The following is a 13,249-nucleotide window of genomic DNA, read 5'->3' on the forward strand; positions in this document are numbered from 1 at the left end:
AGTATTTTTAAATTTAAGTACCCGCCCCAAAGTATTTTTAAATTTAAGTACCCGCCCCCAAAGTATTTTTAAATTTAAGTACCCGCCCCCAAAATATTTTTAAATTTAAGTACCCGCCCCAAAGTATTTTTAAATTTAAGTGCCCGCCCCAAAACTATGCCCAACCCAATACAAACGCCAACTGTCGTAATGTTATATAAAGCCCTATTGTTTATTATCAGGTGAAAACTGGATGGTGTAATCTGGATGGTGGAAATTTGGATGGTGAAACACCAAAGGAATTCCCAAAGTGTCCTACTTTGTATAAACATCGCTCCATGTAAACAAATTTTTAATATGTTTTGTATTGCATTTACACTCACAACATTTCTAAATAAATATCACATCCGACCCGAGTTTTTTACCAAAAACCTTTGTAATATTTTTTTAATTATAATATTTTTTTGTCCAAATTAGTAAACAAAAGAATACATTACAACAAAAAAATATGTGATTACATTTAAAAGCAGTAGTTATGTAAAACGTATCAAATCAAATTAATACCTTTTACACTAAAGCAGAACACAATAGTTAAAAAAGTTGATTCAAGTGACACATTCAAATACTTTTTTTACGATATACTGGAGGTTAAATATAGCAAAGCAAATAATAATATGGTTACACCTTTGTCTCTTTTTTTCTACAACAGTAACAGTCCACAAAAACACAGAATAATAAAATAATACCCACGACACAACCAACGATAGTTAGAATTACTTCGGGTGTACCTAAAAAAATAATGTTTAATTTATTTACGCAGGAGCGAGATTTTAGGCTATTTTTTTTTAGATATCGTATTACGATGGGATTTGTAAAGAAAGGCTTTTAGATCTTATTGACTTTTTTTTGTATATCTTTATCCTCGATGTGGGAAAGTCGAATGCGCGACTTAAACATAGAGTAACATCAGTTACTCCGACCCAGTCTCGGGTTGCCTGTAGCAGTTTGGGATATTATAAAGACTATAATTGCCCGGTAATTATGCTGCTGATTAAGTGCTGGGTCAGCAGGAGTTCATACCGTTTATAGCGCCTTACTCAAGTGCGCTACAGCATGAAATCAGTGGGGATTGAACCAAGGACCTCATGTGTGGTGTAGCAAGAGTTCTTACCACTACACCACGCTGCCGGTACTACACCACTTAAAGATAATGACCGATCTATTGATTAATTTTGACGTTAATAAGCAAATTCTACCGTGAAGTTATCTTAATCATTACGCATCTGCGCGCAACGTTAGCAGTGTAAGTTAAATATCAAATCAAAAAAATATAAATAATATTTTACCAGGGCAATTTCCGGATATTTCGAAATGACCTTTCTGACAGTGACATTCAAATGTACCAAATCCGTTTAAACAGACTCTTTCTGGGGAACATGGGGTATTAACTAAGCACTCGTCAATATCTGTTATAAAAATCAAAATTAACGTTACCACAACATACTTGAAATAAAACAGATTTTTTGCTTAATTTAAGCCTTACCTTCGCAGTTAAATCCGTTTCCAGTAAATCCATTGATGCATTGGCAAGCGTAATTTCCAGCAGTGTTTGTGCACGATGCAAATTTGCTGCAATTATTTGGCGCAGTACATTCATTTATATCTTTAAAAAATTAAATAAGATTTTTAATATGTATTTTTGTAGTTTAGAGAACATATAAATTTATATTGACAAACATACCTGTACAAGTGAACTTTGTTAAAGCTGTAACGTCAGCATTTTCACATCGATTATCAAAGAATAAAGTATTTCCTTTGAACGAATCAAAGTTTTATACTTTATAACAAAGTAGATATACACCTGAACAGATTGTCCCCTTTCCAGTAAATCCATCTTTACAAATACACGCAAACCCGTTGTTGGTTGAGGTACAAGTAGCATTTCCAGAACATGCTTTCGTACAGGGTGAAACTAAAAGCATTAAAAGCTGAAATCTATTTCAAATATTTAACGAATACCGTATAGTAATTAAAATAATAATATCTTGGTTTGGAACCAAAAAAAATTTGTAGCCTTATTTTACTAGCTACATCTAAAATTTTTACTTGAATTGCATGTTTCTTGAGGTACTGTACACGTTCTTAATGGGCAGACAAATTGATAAATCGGTTCCTGGGTTCCCATATTAACTCCACAGTCACCTCTGCATGGTTTATATACACAAGAAAGACTAAAAAATTAAAAAAAACCTTCAGGCGAATTATTTGACAAATTTTAAATTTTATCACAACTTCATGTCTGTAATAAAACAATTAAACATTTTCCTTTATATCTTTATTTATTAAAACCTAGTAAAATTTTAATAAAATTAATTATACAAAATAGACAAACTTTTAAACATTCTTACCCAAGTATTACAAATATAAATATAAAAGAGACAAAAAAGAACAGACCAACCCAATACCGAGTCTTCATACTTTTTCTTTTTACGTACGATCAAAAATTTAATTTTTACAAATATTTTTAACGTTAATTTTAACGCAACTTTTAAAATATAAGAGTAAACCAATTTGGTATTTAATAGTGCAACACTTTGAAAAACCATTTCCCAAGGTAAAGTCCCTTAAAATTACCTCTTGCAAAATTTTCAGATGTTTTTTGTTAAAAGTAATTTTATTTGCGGTGTTGCCCCTGAAGCGAAAAAAATATCTTAAGCGCCGAAAAGTACATTACGTAACTTTTAAAGAGATGGTTCGGTCGCAGAGTTTCTTTTTTAATTATGTTGGAATTTTTCCAACTTGCACGAGGATACGATTATTTTAAAAATTGGTCAAGTAGTTTTTGAGATATCGTAATTTAAAGGTAAATATTGTAAATAGGGAAAATCCCTACGCTCGTGAGTCACATGACGCACGACGTCTTCGTCGTAAGTCATTTGCTGGCAGACATAGAAAAATAACCTTATTTTGCCCTCTCAGAGCCTATAAATCTAGGGCTTCTTTTTTATAAAAAAAAACTTTAGTTAAAAATGTTTACATGAATCCTAGTAAATGTACTAAATACCTGCATACAACTACTTTTTTTTGTATACAAAACATGTTTAAAACATTTTAAACAAAAGAATACATTGTAACAAATAATATGTGATTATATTTAAAAGCAGTAGTTATGCAAAACGTATCAAATCAAATTAATGCCTATTTGCATTAAAGCAGGACACAAGAGTTAAAAAAGTTGAAAGTTGATTCAAGTGACACATTTAAATACTTTTTTACGACATACTGCAGGTTAAATACAGCGAAGCAAATAAAAATATGGTTACACCTTTGTCCCTTTTTTCTACAACAGTAACAGTCCACAAAAACACATAATAATAAAATAATACCCACGACACAACCAACGATAGTTAGAATTACTTCGGGTGTACCTAAAAAAATAATATTTAATTTATTTACGCAGAAGCGAGATTTTAGGCTATTTTTAGATATCGTATTACGATAAAATTTGTTAAGAAAGGGCTTGATTGGTTTTATAGATCTTATTGACTTAAAGGTATTAACCGATCTATTGATTAATTTTGATTAATAAGCAAATTTTACCTGTGACATTTAAATGTACCAAATCCGTTTATACAGACTCTTTCTGGGGAACATGGGGAAGGAGTATTAACCAAGCACTCGTCAATATCTGTTATAAAAAGCAATATTAACGTTACCACAACATACTTGAAATAAAACAGATTTTTTGCTTAATTTAAGCCTTACCTTCGCAGTTAAATCCGTTTCCAGTAAATCCATTGATGCATTGGCAATTATAATTTCCAGCAGTATTTATGCACGATGCAAATTTGCTGCAATTATTCGAAGCAGTACATTCATTTATATCTTTAAAAAATTAAATACGATTTTTGATATGTACTTTTGTGGCTCAAAGCCCATATAAATTTATATTGACAACATACCTTTACAAGTAAACCCATCACCGGTATAGCCATTATTGCAAATACAATGATGACTTCTAACAGTGTTTGTGCACGATGCAAATTTGCTGCAAGTATTCGAAGCAGTACATTCATTTATATCTTTAAAAAATTAAATAAGATTTTTGTTACATTTTCTTGTTGAATAATGCTTATTGCAAAAACTCACCGACAATAACATATTCACACTATAGTGTATACATATAATTTATATTGACAACATACCTTTACAAGTAAGCCCATCACCGGTATAGCCATTATTGCAAATACAATGATGACTTCCAGCAGTGTTTATGCACGATGCAAATTTGCTGCAAGTATTCGAAGCAGTACATTCATTTATATCTTTAAAAAATTAAATACGATCTTTGATATGTACTTTTGTGGCTCAAAGCCCATATAAATTTATATTGACAACATACCTTTACAAGTGAACCCATCACTGGTATAGCCATTATTGCAATCACAATGATAACTTCCAACAGTGTTTTTACAAACTGAATTTCTGTCACAGACATCAGTTGCGCACTCATCAAAATCTAAACAACATTTTTATATGACAAATATATCGGCAATAATGATACTTCGAAAAATTAAGCGTTAAATTATTGTAAGCATAATTTACCTGCAAAACGAAAAAATAAATAATATTTTAAGTTTGTTGTATGCCAACCTGTACAGTCTATATCATCACCGTTCTTATGAAATCCATCCAAACAGGTACCTGTGTAACCGCCAGGGTAGTTTTCGCAAGCAGCATTTTGACCGCATATGCTTGCATTTAAGCATTCATTAATATCTGAAAAATGAACATTCATTAATATCTAAACGACATTCTTCTATGACAAATATAACTTCTACCTCTGTTAACAATTTCTTTATACTTATTTGCACTCAGTTTTAGGCTTATGTGATTAAAAATGAATCGGCAATAATGATACTTCAAAAAATTAAGCGTTAAATTATTGTAAGCATAATTTACCTGCAAAGCGAAAAAATAAATAATATTTTAAGTTTGTTGTATGCCAACCTGTACATCCAATATCGTTGCGGTTTTTATGAAATCCATCCAAACAGGTACATGTGTAACCGCCAGGGTAGTTTTCGCAAGCAGCATTTTGACCGCATATACTTGCATTTAAGCATTCATTAATATCTAAAAAATGAACACTCATTAATATCTAAAAATATCGTGTAAGCCCAAACTGAATAGGTGGCTTAAACACGTTCAATCACAACTATAGCACACCGAATATTGTAAAAAGAACCTTAATCATTAAACCGTGTCGCTGTTTTGGTAAGGCTGTAACGTCAGCATTTTCACATCGATTATTAAAGAATAAAGTATTTCCTTTGAACGAATCAAAGTTTTATACTTTATAACAAAGTAGATATACACCTGAACAGATTGTCCCCTTTCCAGTAAATCCATCATTACAAATACACGCAAACGCGTTGTTTGTTGAAGTACAAGTAGCATTTCCTGAACATACTTCCATACAGGGTTTATATAGACGACAAAGACTAAAAAATTAAAAAACAACTCACAACTTCATTTCTGTAATAAAACAATTAAACTTTCTTTTCGAAATTTTAACCATAGGACCAAGCATATATGCATTTGATAGGTTTGGTGACCATGCCATAACATACTTAAAATCTTTGTATAAACATTATTATTTTTGGCATGTTTTAAATCATTAAATTGATTTTGTCATTTTTTCCTGTCGCATTGTTGTAATATTAATTGTATATCGTATTTATTATTTACTTTTATCAATGTGCAAAAAACCAAAATAATTAAATAAAAAACATATGATTTTTAGTTTACATATTTTTCATATGTATTATATTTTTTTTTTAAAGAAATGATCGCAAAGACAATCAACATAACTTTTATTGTTTTTTGATATTGACAATACGTAAAACTAGGCTGGTGAAACTTTTAATCTGTACTGAAAAGGTATTTTAGGTAGACTATCACAACATTTTTACGATGTCATTGTATTAAAAAATCATAAAAAAACATCATAATTATGTTAGTTTCGAACTCCAATAAAATTTAAATGGGTATAAATTATAATTTAAAAATATTAAAAATTTGTATTGTGATTTTATTTACAACAAGTGTTGCACTTGCGCATACAAAAAACAATGAAACCGAGTGCAGTTGATTGTACTAATGCAATCACCAAAGCTACCCAGTTAGCCACATGTAGCTCTTTAATGTCAACATCACCAGCGCTAAACAAATTATTCAAAAAGTGATATTTGTTTAATATATAAAATAATTATGATTTTTAATATATATTTAATTTTTAAGAGTTTTTAATTTGCAAAAAAAATATTATAGACAAAAACTTACTTTTTTGTTTTATCGATATTAAATGCGATAATGCCAATTAAACCCAACTCAATAAACGCAACAATAGCGGTTCCAATTTTAAGAATTCTTTGTTCATGCCCCATTTTGCTTATTAAGTATTCGCTAAGTAGAATAACTCAAAAAATAATTTTGAATATGTTTTTTTACAGAATTAGCAAACGTATTTTACTTATCCAACAATCTTTATTACACAAACTATTCACAATCAACGGTTTTATGAACTCGCCAACAAAGGGGTTGGTTTTCTAATAAAATTCCCTTAAGTAACTTTTTCTTTTGCGCAATACTTCGCAATAATTCTCAGCTGCTGCAGGGTGCGCAATAATTTAAAGAAGTGAATCACAAAACTATAAATCTAACGCTAATCTTCTTAAAAAACGCATTTATTTAATAAACATAATGACACCATTTTCACAACAAATGATTCCTTAAGAGAAAATTTGTATAAATACAGATGCTATATATAGGATTTTTAATTTGAAATGCCCGCCCCACCATAACAAAATTATGACCAACCCTACAACGCCACTTGTCGCATTGTAATATAAAACCTTAATGTTCCTTATCAGGTAAAATTTAGAAGGTAAAACACAAGGAATATTTCCCAAAGTGTCCTATTTTGTAACTTTAGAAACAGCGCTCCATGGAAACAAATTTTTAATATGTTTTGTATTGCATTTACACTCACAACATTTCTAAATAAATATCACATCCGACCCAAGTTTTTTTACCAAAAACCTTTGTAATATTTTTTTAATTATAATAAAGAAAAAAAAATTATATTTTTGCAGTTTCTTTTGTTTTCAAATTTCTATGAAGTATAAAAAAAGTTATTGCACCCAAAGTATAAGATCCAGCGCCAATATATAGAGCGATGGTTAGATTCCCGCTGACAGCAACCAAGCGACCTTAACAAAAATAAAAGTATCTTAATCCTAGTAAATTTTAAATGCCCAAATTTAGTTGATAACTTTTTTAAAAATAAAGTAGTTTAATACACACCTATTAAAAGGGTCATTCCAGCAAGGATCGAATACATAATAACGTTAGTATACCCGAATAAAGTAGGAAACAACCTCTGACCGTAAGTTCTTAAACAAAGTAAGGAGTAAACCCCACTAACTCCGCCCTCTGTAAGCCCAATAGCAGCACTTACAGCTATAATATGAACAAAGCTGTTGGCAAATGAGAAAAGGATAAATAAAAAGGCAAGAATGAGATATTGAAATCCCTGCAAAATATAAAAAGGAAAAGTTGTAAACATATATTGTAAGCTATGCTTATAAAGTATCATGCAAAATAGAATATAAATAATCAAACAATTTGAAATAAAATGTATTCAAAACTAGTAGATATTAATAGCTTGAAACTAAACTCTGTAGGGCCAACCTTCTTAAACAAAGAGAACATATTATTGTCATATTATATTTCTTAAACCAATATATACCTAACAAATATAGAAGTATTGGATAGCAAATAATAACACCTAATTAGTTGTTTTCCTATTGACACAACACTGTATTATTTACATAACACAATACGTTCACGCGCAGTTAAACAAATCATAAAGTCAATTATATATGAGTAATAAAAATATAACAGTCACAAAAGATCATTAAATATAACTGCGATACAATTTACGAGCTTCGTGAAACACTATCTAGATCAAGTATGTTTAATTATTTTTCAAAGTCCCCTCTATGTTTAACTATACATGTTCTTTAATTAATTAAGCAATTTTTGTTTTATTAACTTACCATAAAAATAACTTGATATGATTTAGGTATTTTGTTAAATAATATTCCATACAAAAGTCGAGATACAATCTCACCAGCCCCAATTGCTGATGGAATAAAAGCAGAGTCCATCTCAGAAATGCCAACAACTAAAACACAAGAAATATAAAAACGTCCCATATCTGTATGTCAGATATAAGGTATTAACTGCTTAAGTATATGCTACTTCTTTATTTTGTAGCCTAGATTCTCATCTCTTACGTGATTTGTCGTTTAAACAATATTAAAATGAATTGTAAGTAGTATTCAATGTGCAGATTGTGTCACGGTTATGTGTAACTGAGAATCTCAGATAAGTATTTAAGTATAACACCTACTTTTAACGCTAAAAGGAATAGCAAACGATAGTGAAGCAAACATTCCAATTCCATGAAGTGTAAGACAGGACACGAGTAAATAAAAAGTTGGGTCCTTAAAGAGGTGGACGTGAAATGCTTGAGCCACCGCTTGCGACGCTCGTCTTGCTGTCATGGCAACCGATCCAGGAAGTTGAACTTTCCGCTGTTACGAGTCAAAACATTTCGAGTCACGCGAGAAGTGGCTTTAAAAAATAAAATTCGATTTGGCCCAAAACCAAAGAGCAAAGAGGTTAATTAAATAGCCTTTAAATGAGAAAACTTTAGGATTTTTAATGTGTACTATAAAGAAATACGTTGTAAAGACCGTTGTTATAATTTCAGTTTTTAAATGCGTTTACCTCGTTGCAGTTTATATCAATATTCTTGATATTTTTGTGCTTTAGTGGTCGATATATTGGTCTTATAACAGCTCCTGCAACAACCACGTTCATCGAAATAGAAGAAATAATCTACATTAAAGATTAAATACATTATAATCTCTGGTAGACCAAATTAATTAAAGAGGCTTTAAGAGTGTAAAAACTACAGCAATTAGAAAAGAGATTAACAACAAATAGTGTTAACATATTTGTAGATTTACCAAGATTGCCCCATTCCACGAGAAGTGTTCAATCAAAGCTTGGTAAGTCGGGCAACCGATAAATGAGCCTAAGCTGTATCCAACATTAAGAAGCTGACAGGCCAGGTTAAACCTCTTGGTAAAGTAATGGGAAAGCGAGGTAAACGAGATGTTAATTGCCATTGAAAAACAAACTCCTGGATGTAGAGAAATGCATAATTGATAAGAAACAGGTTTACGTTTTTAAACAGTAAACAATTATGCAAATACACAACTTTATAAATAAATTATACCCTGTAGGAACCCGAAGAAGACAAGAAGTCTTAAAAACGATCCTGGAAATGAGGCTGTAAATGTAGAAACAGAAAGAATTACGCCAAATATCATCATACATTTTCTACAACCCAATCTTTCGACCAAAATGGGTGCAAACACACCTAAAAATAGTTTCATATCACGTTGAAAGTTTCTGTGTAAACATCTATATCCTCTCTGTTTTTTTATGATAACGGATTAATGTTAATAGATAACTGTTATTGCTTACCAGTAAGGCCATAGCCTACAAAAAAGCTTCCTAATATTTGCGTAACTTGACTGAAATCGACGTTAAACTGCCCCATCAAAGCAAAGTAGAAAACAGGAAAACTGGCCTCAGTACATTGTCGCAAAGCACATACAAAAACCCCAGCTACCACTACACCCCACCCCCATCCCCCATCAGGAATTTGAGGCTCTTTGACAGAGTTTTTGTTTTTGTTTAGTTGGGTTTTCACTTTGTTTTCTTCATCGTTTGCCGATAGAAACACTTCACAGTCTTTTATCCTTATTGGGGCATCACTCGACATTGTTGAAGTAGTACTACACTTGATAAACGGTTTATAATCGCTCGAGGCCTAAAAACAAGAAGTTTAAAACTAATGCAAAATTTTCAATATGGTTTTGCTTGTCGATATTTGGCTATAATTTATCTTGCTGGTAAACATATATTAAGGTTGCGTAAGCTGATGATATTTGCGTTGCTATAAATAGTTGACGTATAAAAACAAAAAAAAATATTTGCTACTACACCTACACTTGTTTTAGTTTATGATTACCAATTATTATTTTACGCAATAAATCCAAAACTTTGTGATGACACTAAACACAACGTCTATTTATTATTATCATTTACCAATATTAATTAATGCTATTTCCTGTATATACTATTGCATTTCCTCGGCTTTGAGTTTGCTAAATGTCTGCAATAAGCACTCACTTTACACAATATTAAACAATACAATTAACCTGTCATACGCAGTATGCTTAAACAAGAATGTTAACATATAATAAATGTGAAATAGGATCTAGAGTCCATTTATATCTGTTGTATCGATTACTTTTTTCTCTTAATGTTCTGCTGAGCTTTATGACGGGATTAGGTCAAGAAATGTTAACTCTTTAGCAATTTAACCTACGTACAAGCACCCTAATACACAACTATATTTAGAGCTTCTTTATTATTTTCAGGCGCAAATCCTAGAAATATTATAGACATGCTTAAATTCTAGACATTTAACTATTTGAAGCTGCTAGTAATGGTAGTTTTTTAGTATTTAAAAATTCGCTTACAAAATAAGCTTTAAATATACATAGAGCTGCTGCTAGCTATGGTAGTTATTTAAGTATTTAACCTTAAATATACATAAATATAACAAACTATACGAACATCCAATTTTCTTTAACTAGTTTCTTTCTGTTTAAATAATTTAATATGTTGACACTACGTATGCGATCTGCTGACGAAGTAAGACTAGTTTAATTTAACAAGGCACTAAACAAATAGAGTTGTTAAACTTCGAGGTTTCAACAGCTTATTATAACACTCGTATTGTTTACATAGTCATACGTTACGGATATTGCCTAGTTAGAAAGAGATAAACAATACAATTGATATTAACTAATTAAAAATTCCAATTAAGCCCACTCCAATAAAAACGAGTTAACATTAGCAATATAATAACCTTTTTAGGTTTAATATTATTTTCACTTACATTTTTTCATCGCCCTTTCATTAAAATTGCATTTTCTTAAATTTTTTTCGGTATTTTTATTTAAAAAATTTAAAATATTTTTGTTTTTTACACACTATTGTTCATGACAATAATGATTGTTATTATAATATGAAGCCATTGTTACCCTAATATATTGTAGGAACAATGGCTCAAGACAATGATCTTTAGTTTATTGCGTATAACTCTTTACACATAAAAAAAACAACATTTTCTGCAATATTTCTCGTATGTTTAGCAAACTTAATAGTCTGCAATATCAATTGTGATGCACAAACATAAACGCTATAATAATTCCTTTAAAAGTAAAAAATCTGTGTATAAATTAACAACATTTTTGATCCGAAGAAACCAAAAAACGCTTTTGAGCACGACAACCAATAATAAAGAGGTTTACCAACAAGTTTTCTACAAGTTTACCAACGCAATTTGTTAAGCTTTATTCCAACCTAAAATGGTTAATAAATCAAAGCCAAACCATGTCTAAATTTCGTCATCGTCGTCTAACTCATTGTTAGTACCGGGGTATAATGAAGTTAAGCAATGTACCGGCCAAAACCGACGAAATTCCTCGTTTTCATAAATATAAATCCAACCGCACATTGGTAACACAATTATAAGAGAAGTTAATAACATCCTTAACAAACCCAGGTACCTTAAGGAAAATATAAATTTAGATTATAAGATATATCACACAACGTATTGAATGTTATATAAATATAAGTTTTCGTACTTACCTTGCTGTTCCGTGCATAAAAAACGTCCATAAGATGATTATTAATAGGCCACTGAATTCCCTATTTAAAAACAAATATAACACTTTTGATTAGTTAGAAATTTAAACACATTTATTCAATATTGGCATTACTGTATTTTACAAATATTAAACCAAATGAAGAATAAATTTACCTTCCTTCCTCTTCTTGTATCATCCAATTTAAAATCCCATCATCTTCCCACTCTTGATATTCTTTTTGAAATATAAAACCAGCATACAAACCACATGCAATTATAAGCGTGGTATTCAGCCCTCGGATCCAATTATTTTCTTTAAATAATGAACAAACATATAACAATATATTAATAAGTCAGACAATGGTGTTTGTTAATTGATTGTCTGATTATTTAAAATTTACCTGTGAATGAGGGGAAAATGGAAGTGCAAAAACTAACAGTAGCAGGAACAAAGTAGATTGTCTAAAAACAATGGTTTATTAATAAAAGGTAGCAAACAGGACAGTAATCATATTAAACAACACTTACTGTCCAAATAGTTGAATCAGGGTCATTATGCTAAAAAGAAAACGTATTATTGCCATTTTTATCCAAATTTTTAACGTATAGAATATAGGAACTTATTCAAAAAAACAGTCTGACATAAACAAACATTTTCACCTGAACAAACGCTGAAATCCCCAAAAAAAAAGATGCCAAAAGGTGCAAAAATCTGAACATACACATAATAATTAAAGACCACCTATTCAAAAGTATATTATACTATTATTACTGTACTTATTTGACATAACGACCTGTATAATTCATACAATAATGTGAAAATTTTAGGCTGTTTTTCTGTTACGTGCAAAAGTTAAAAACTTACAGTATTATAACAAAACAACCTTAATACTTATATACACATAGACAGTGCACTTTAAGTTATTAAATAGTATAAAAAGGGATTAATCTTACGAAATATACCAGCAATAATTTGTTATGATAACTTTATGTACGCAACGTGGGACAGAGGTTGTGACCAGAGCAAGTAAAATTTTCACCGTATTAAATTTACATTTAACTTGAGTTTGGTCACAACTCCTGTCCCACGTTGCGTACCTAAAGTTATCATTACAAATTATCGAAGGTATATTTTATATAAATAAAGCTTCTTTATAAACTTTACATAATTGTATGAATTAAATTGAATGATAAACAGTCTAGTCTTACTAGCTAAACACACTTGTATTTTATGTTGAAAGGCAATTCCTTTAAATGCAAACAAATTTAAGTAGCACTGGGTTTATTATTTTCAGTTTTTAGTATCAAATACTGCCAATTAAAACTTAATTGGGGTTTAAAATACCCTAAAACTTAATCATTTTAAAAATTCTGGTGGTTCACCAAATCAGTACAATTTTATTGCTT

General features: G+C 30.3%; 2 protein-coding genes across 2 annotated transcripts; both read right to left on the bottom strand.

Moving 5' to 3' along the window:
* Positions 1–7,102: 7,102 nt before the first annotated feature.
* On the bottom strand, positions 7,103–9,708 carry LOC145759948 (monocarboxylate transporter 12-B-like). Its single transcript, XM_082573802.1, has 8 exons — positions 9,604–9,708; positions 9,353–9,496; positions 9,081–9,256; positions 8,839–8,949; positions 8,459–8,642; positions 8,103–8,230; positions 7,348–7,576; positions 7,103–7,253 (listed from the first exon to the last, which is right to left on the bottom strand). Exons 1-8 carry the CDS (start codon positions 9,677–9,679, stop codon positions 7,123–7,125), a joined length of 1,179 nt encoding a protein of 392 aa, XP_082429928.1. The 5' UTR covers positions 9,680–9,708; the 3' UTR covers positions 7,103–7,122.
* Positions 9,709–11,327: 1,619 nt separating this feature from the next.
* On the bottom strand, positions 11,328–12,637 carry LOC145759846 (transmembrane protein 220-like). Its single transcript, XM_082573698.1, has 6 exons — positions 12,503–12,637; positions 12,371–12,400; positions 12,244–12,304; positions 12,017–12,155; positions 11,845–11,904; positions 11,328–11,762 (listed from the first exon to the last, which is right to left on the bottom strand). The coding sequence occupies exons 1-6, from the start codon at positions 12,566–12,568 to the stop codon at positions 11,591–11,593; spliced, it is 528 nt and encodes a 175-aa protein (XP_082429824.1). The 5' UTR covers positions 12,569–12,637; the 3' UTR covers positions 11,328–11,590.
* Between the last annotated feature and the right edge of the window lie 612 nt (positions 12,638–13,249).

This window comes from Corella eumyota, chromosome 7, assembly GCF_963082875.1.
Source record: "Corella eumyota chromosome 7, kaCorEumy4.1, whole genome shotgun sequence".
NCBI lineage: Eukaryota > Metazoa > Chordata > Ascidiacea > Phlebobranchia > Corellidae > Corella > Corella eumyota.

Bases quoted from the DNA above. Each gene is read 5' to 3' on its own strand.
- LOC145759846 (XM_082573698.1), bottom strand. From the start codon at position 12,568: ATGTGTATGTTCAGATTTTTGCACCTTTTGGCATCTTTTTTTTTGGGG. The intron at 12,401-12,502 runs GTGAAAATGTTT...TTTTCTTTTTAG, and splicing joins GGATTTCAGCGTTTGTTCAG to CATAATGACCCTGATTCAAC. The intron at 12,305-12,370 runs GTAAGTGTTGTT...CATTGTTTTTAG, and splicing joins CTGATTCAACTATTTGGACA to ACAATCTACTTTGTTCCTGC.
- LOC145759948 (XM_082573802.1), bottom strand. From the start codon at position 9,679: ATGGGGCAGTTTAACGTCGATTTCAGTCAAGTTACGCAAATATTAGGA. The intron at 8,231-8,458 runs GTAGGTGTTATA...CTTGTGTTTTAG, and splicing joins TATTCCTTTTAGCGTTAAAA to TTGTTGGCATTTCTGAGATG. The intron at 7,577-8,102 runs GTAAGTTAATAA...TATATTTTGCAG, and splicing joins CATATCAAGTTATTTTTATG to GGATTTCAATATCTCATTCT.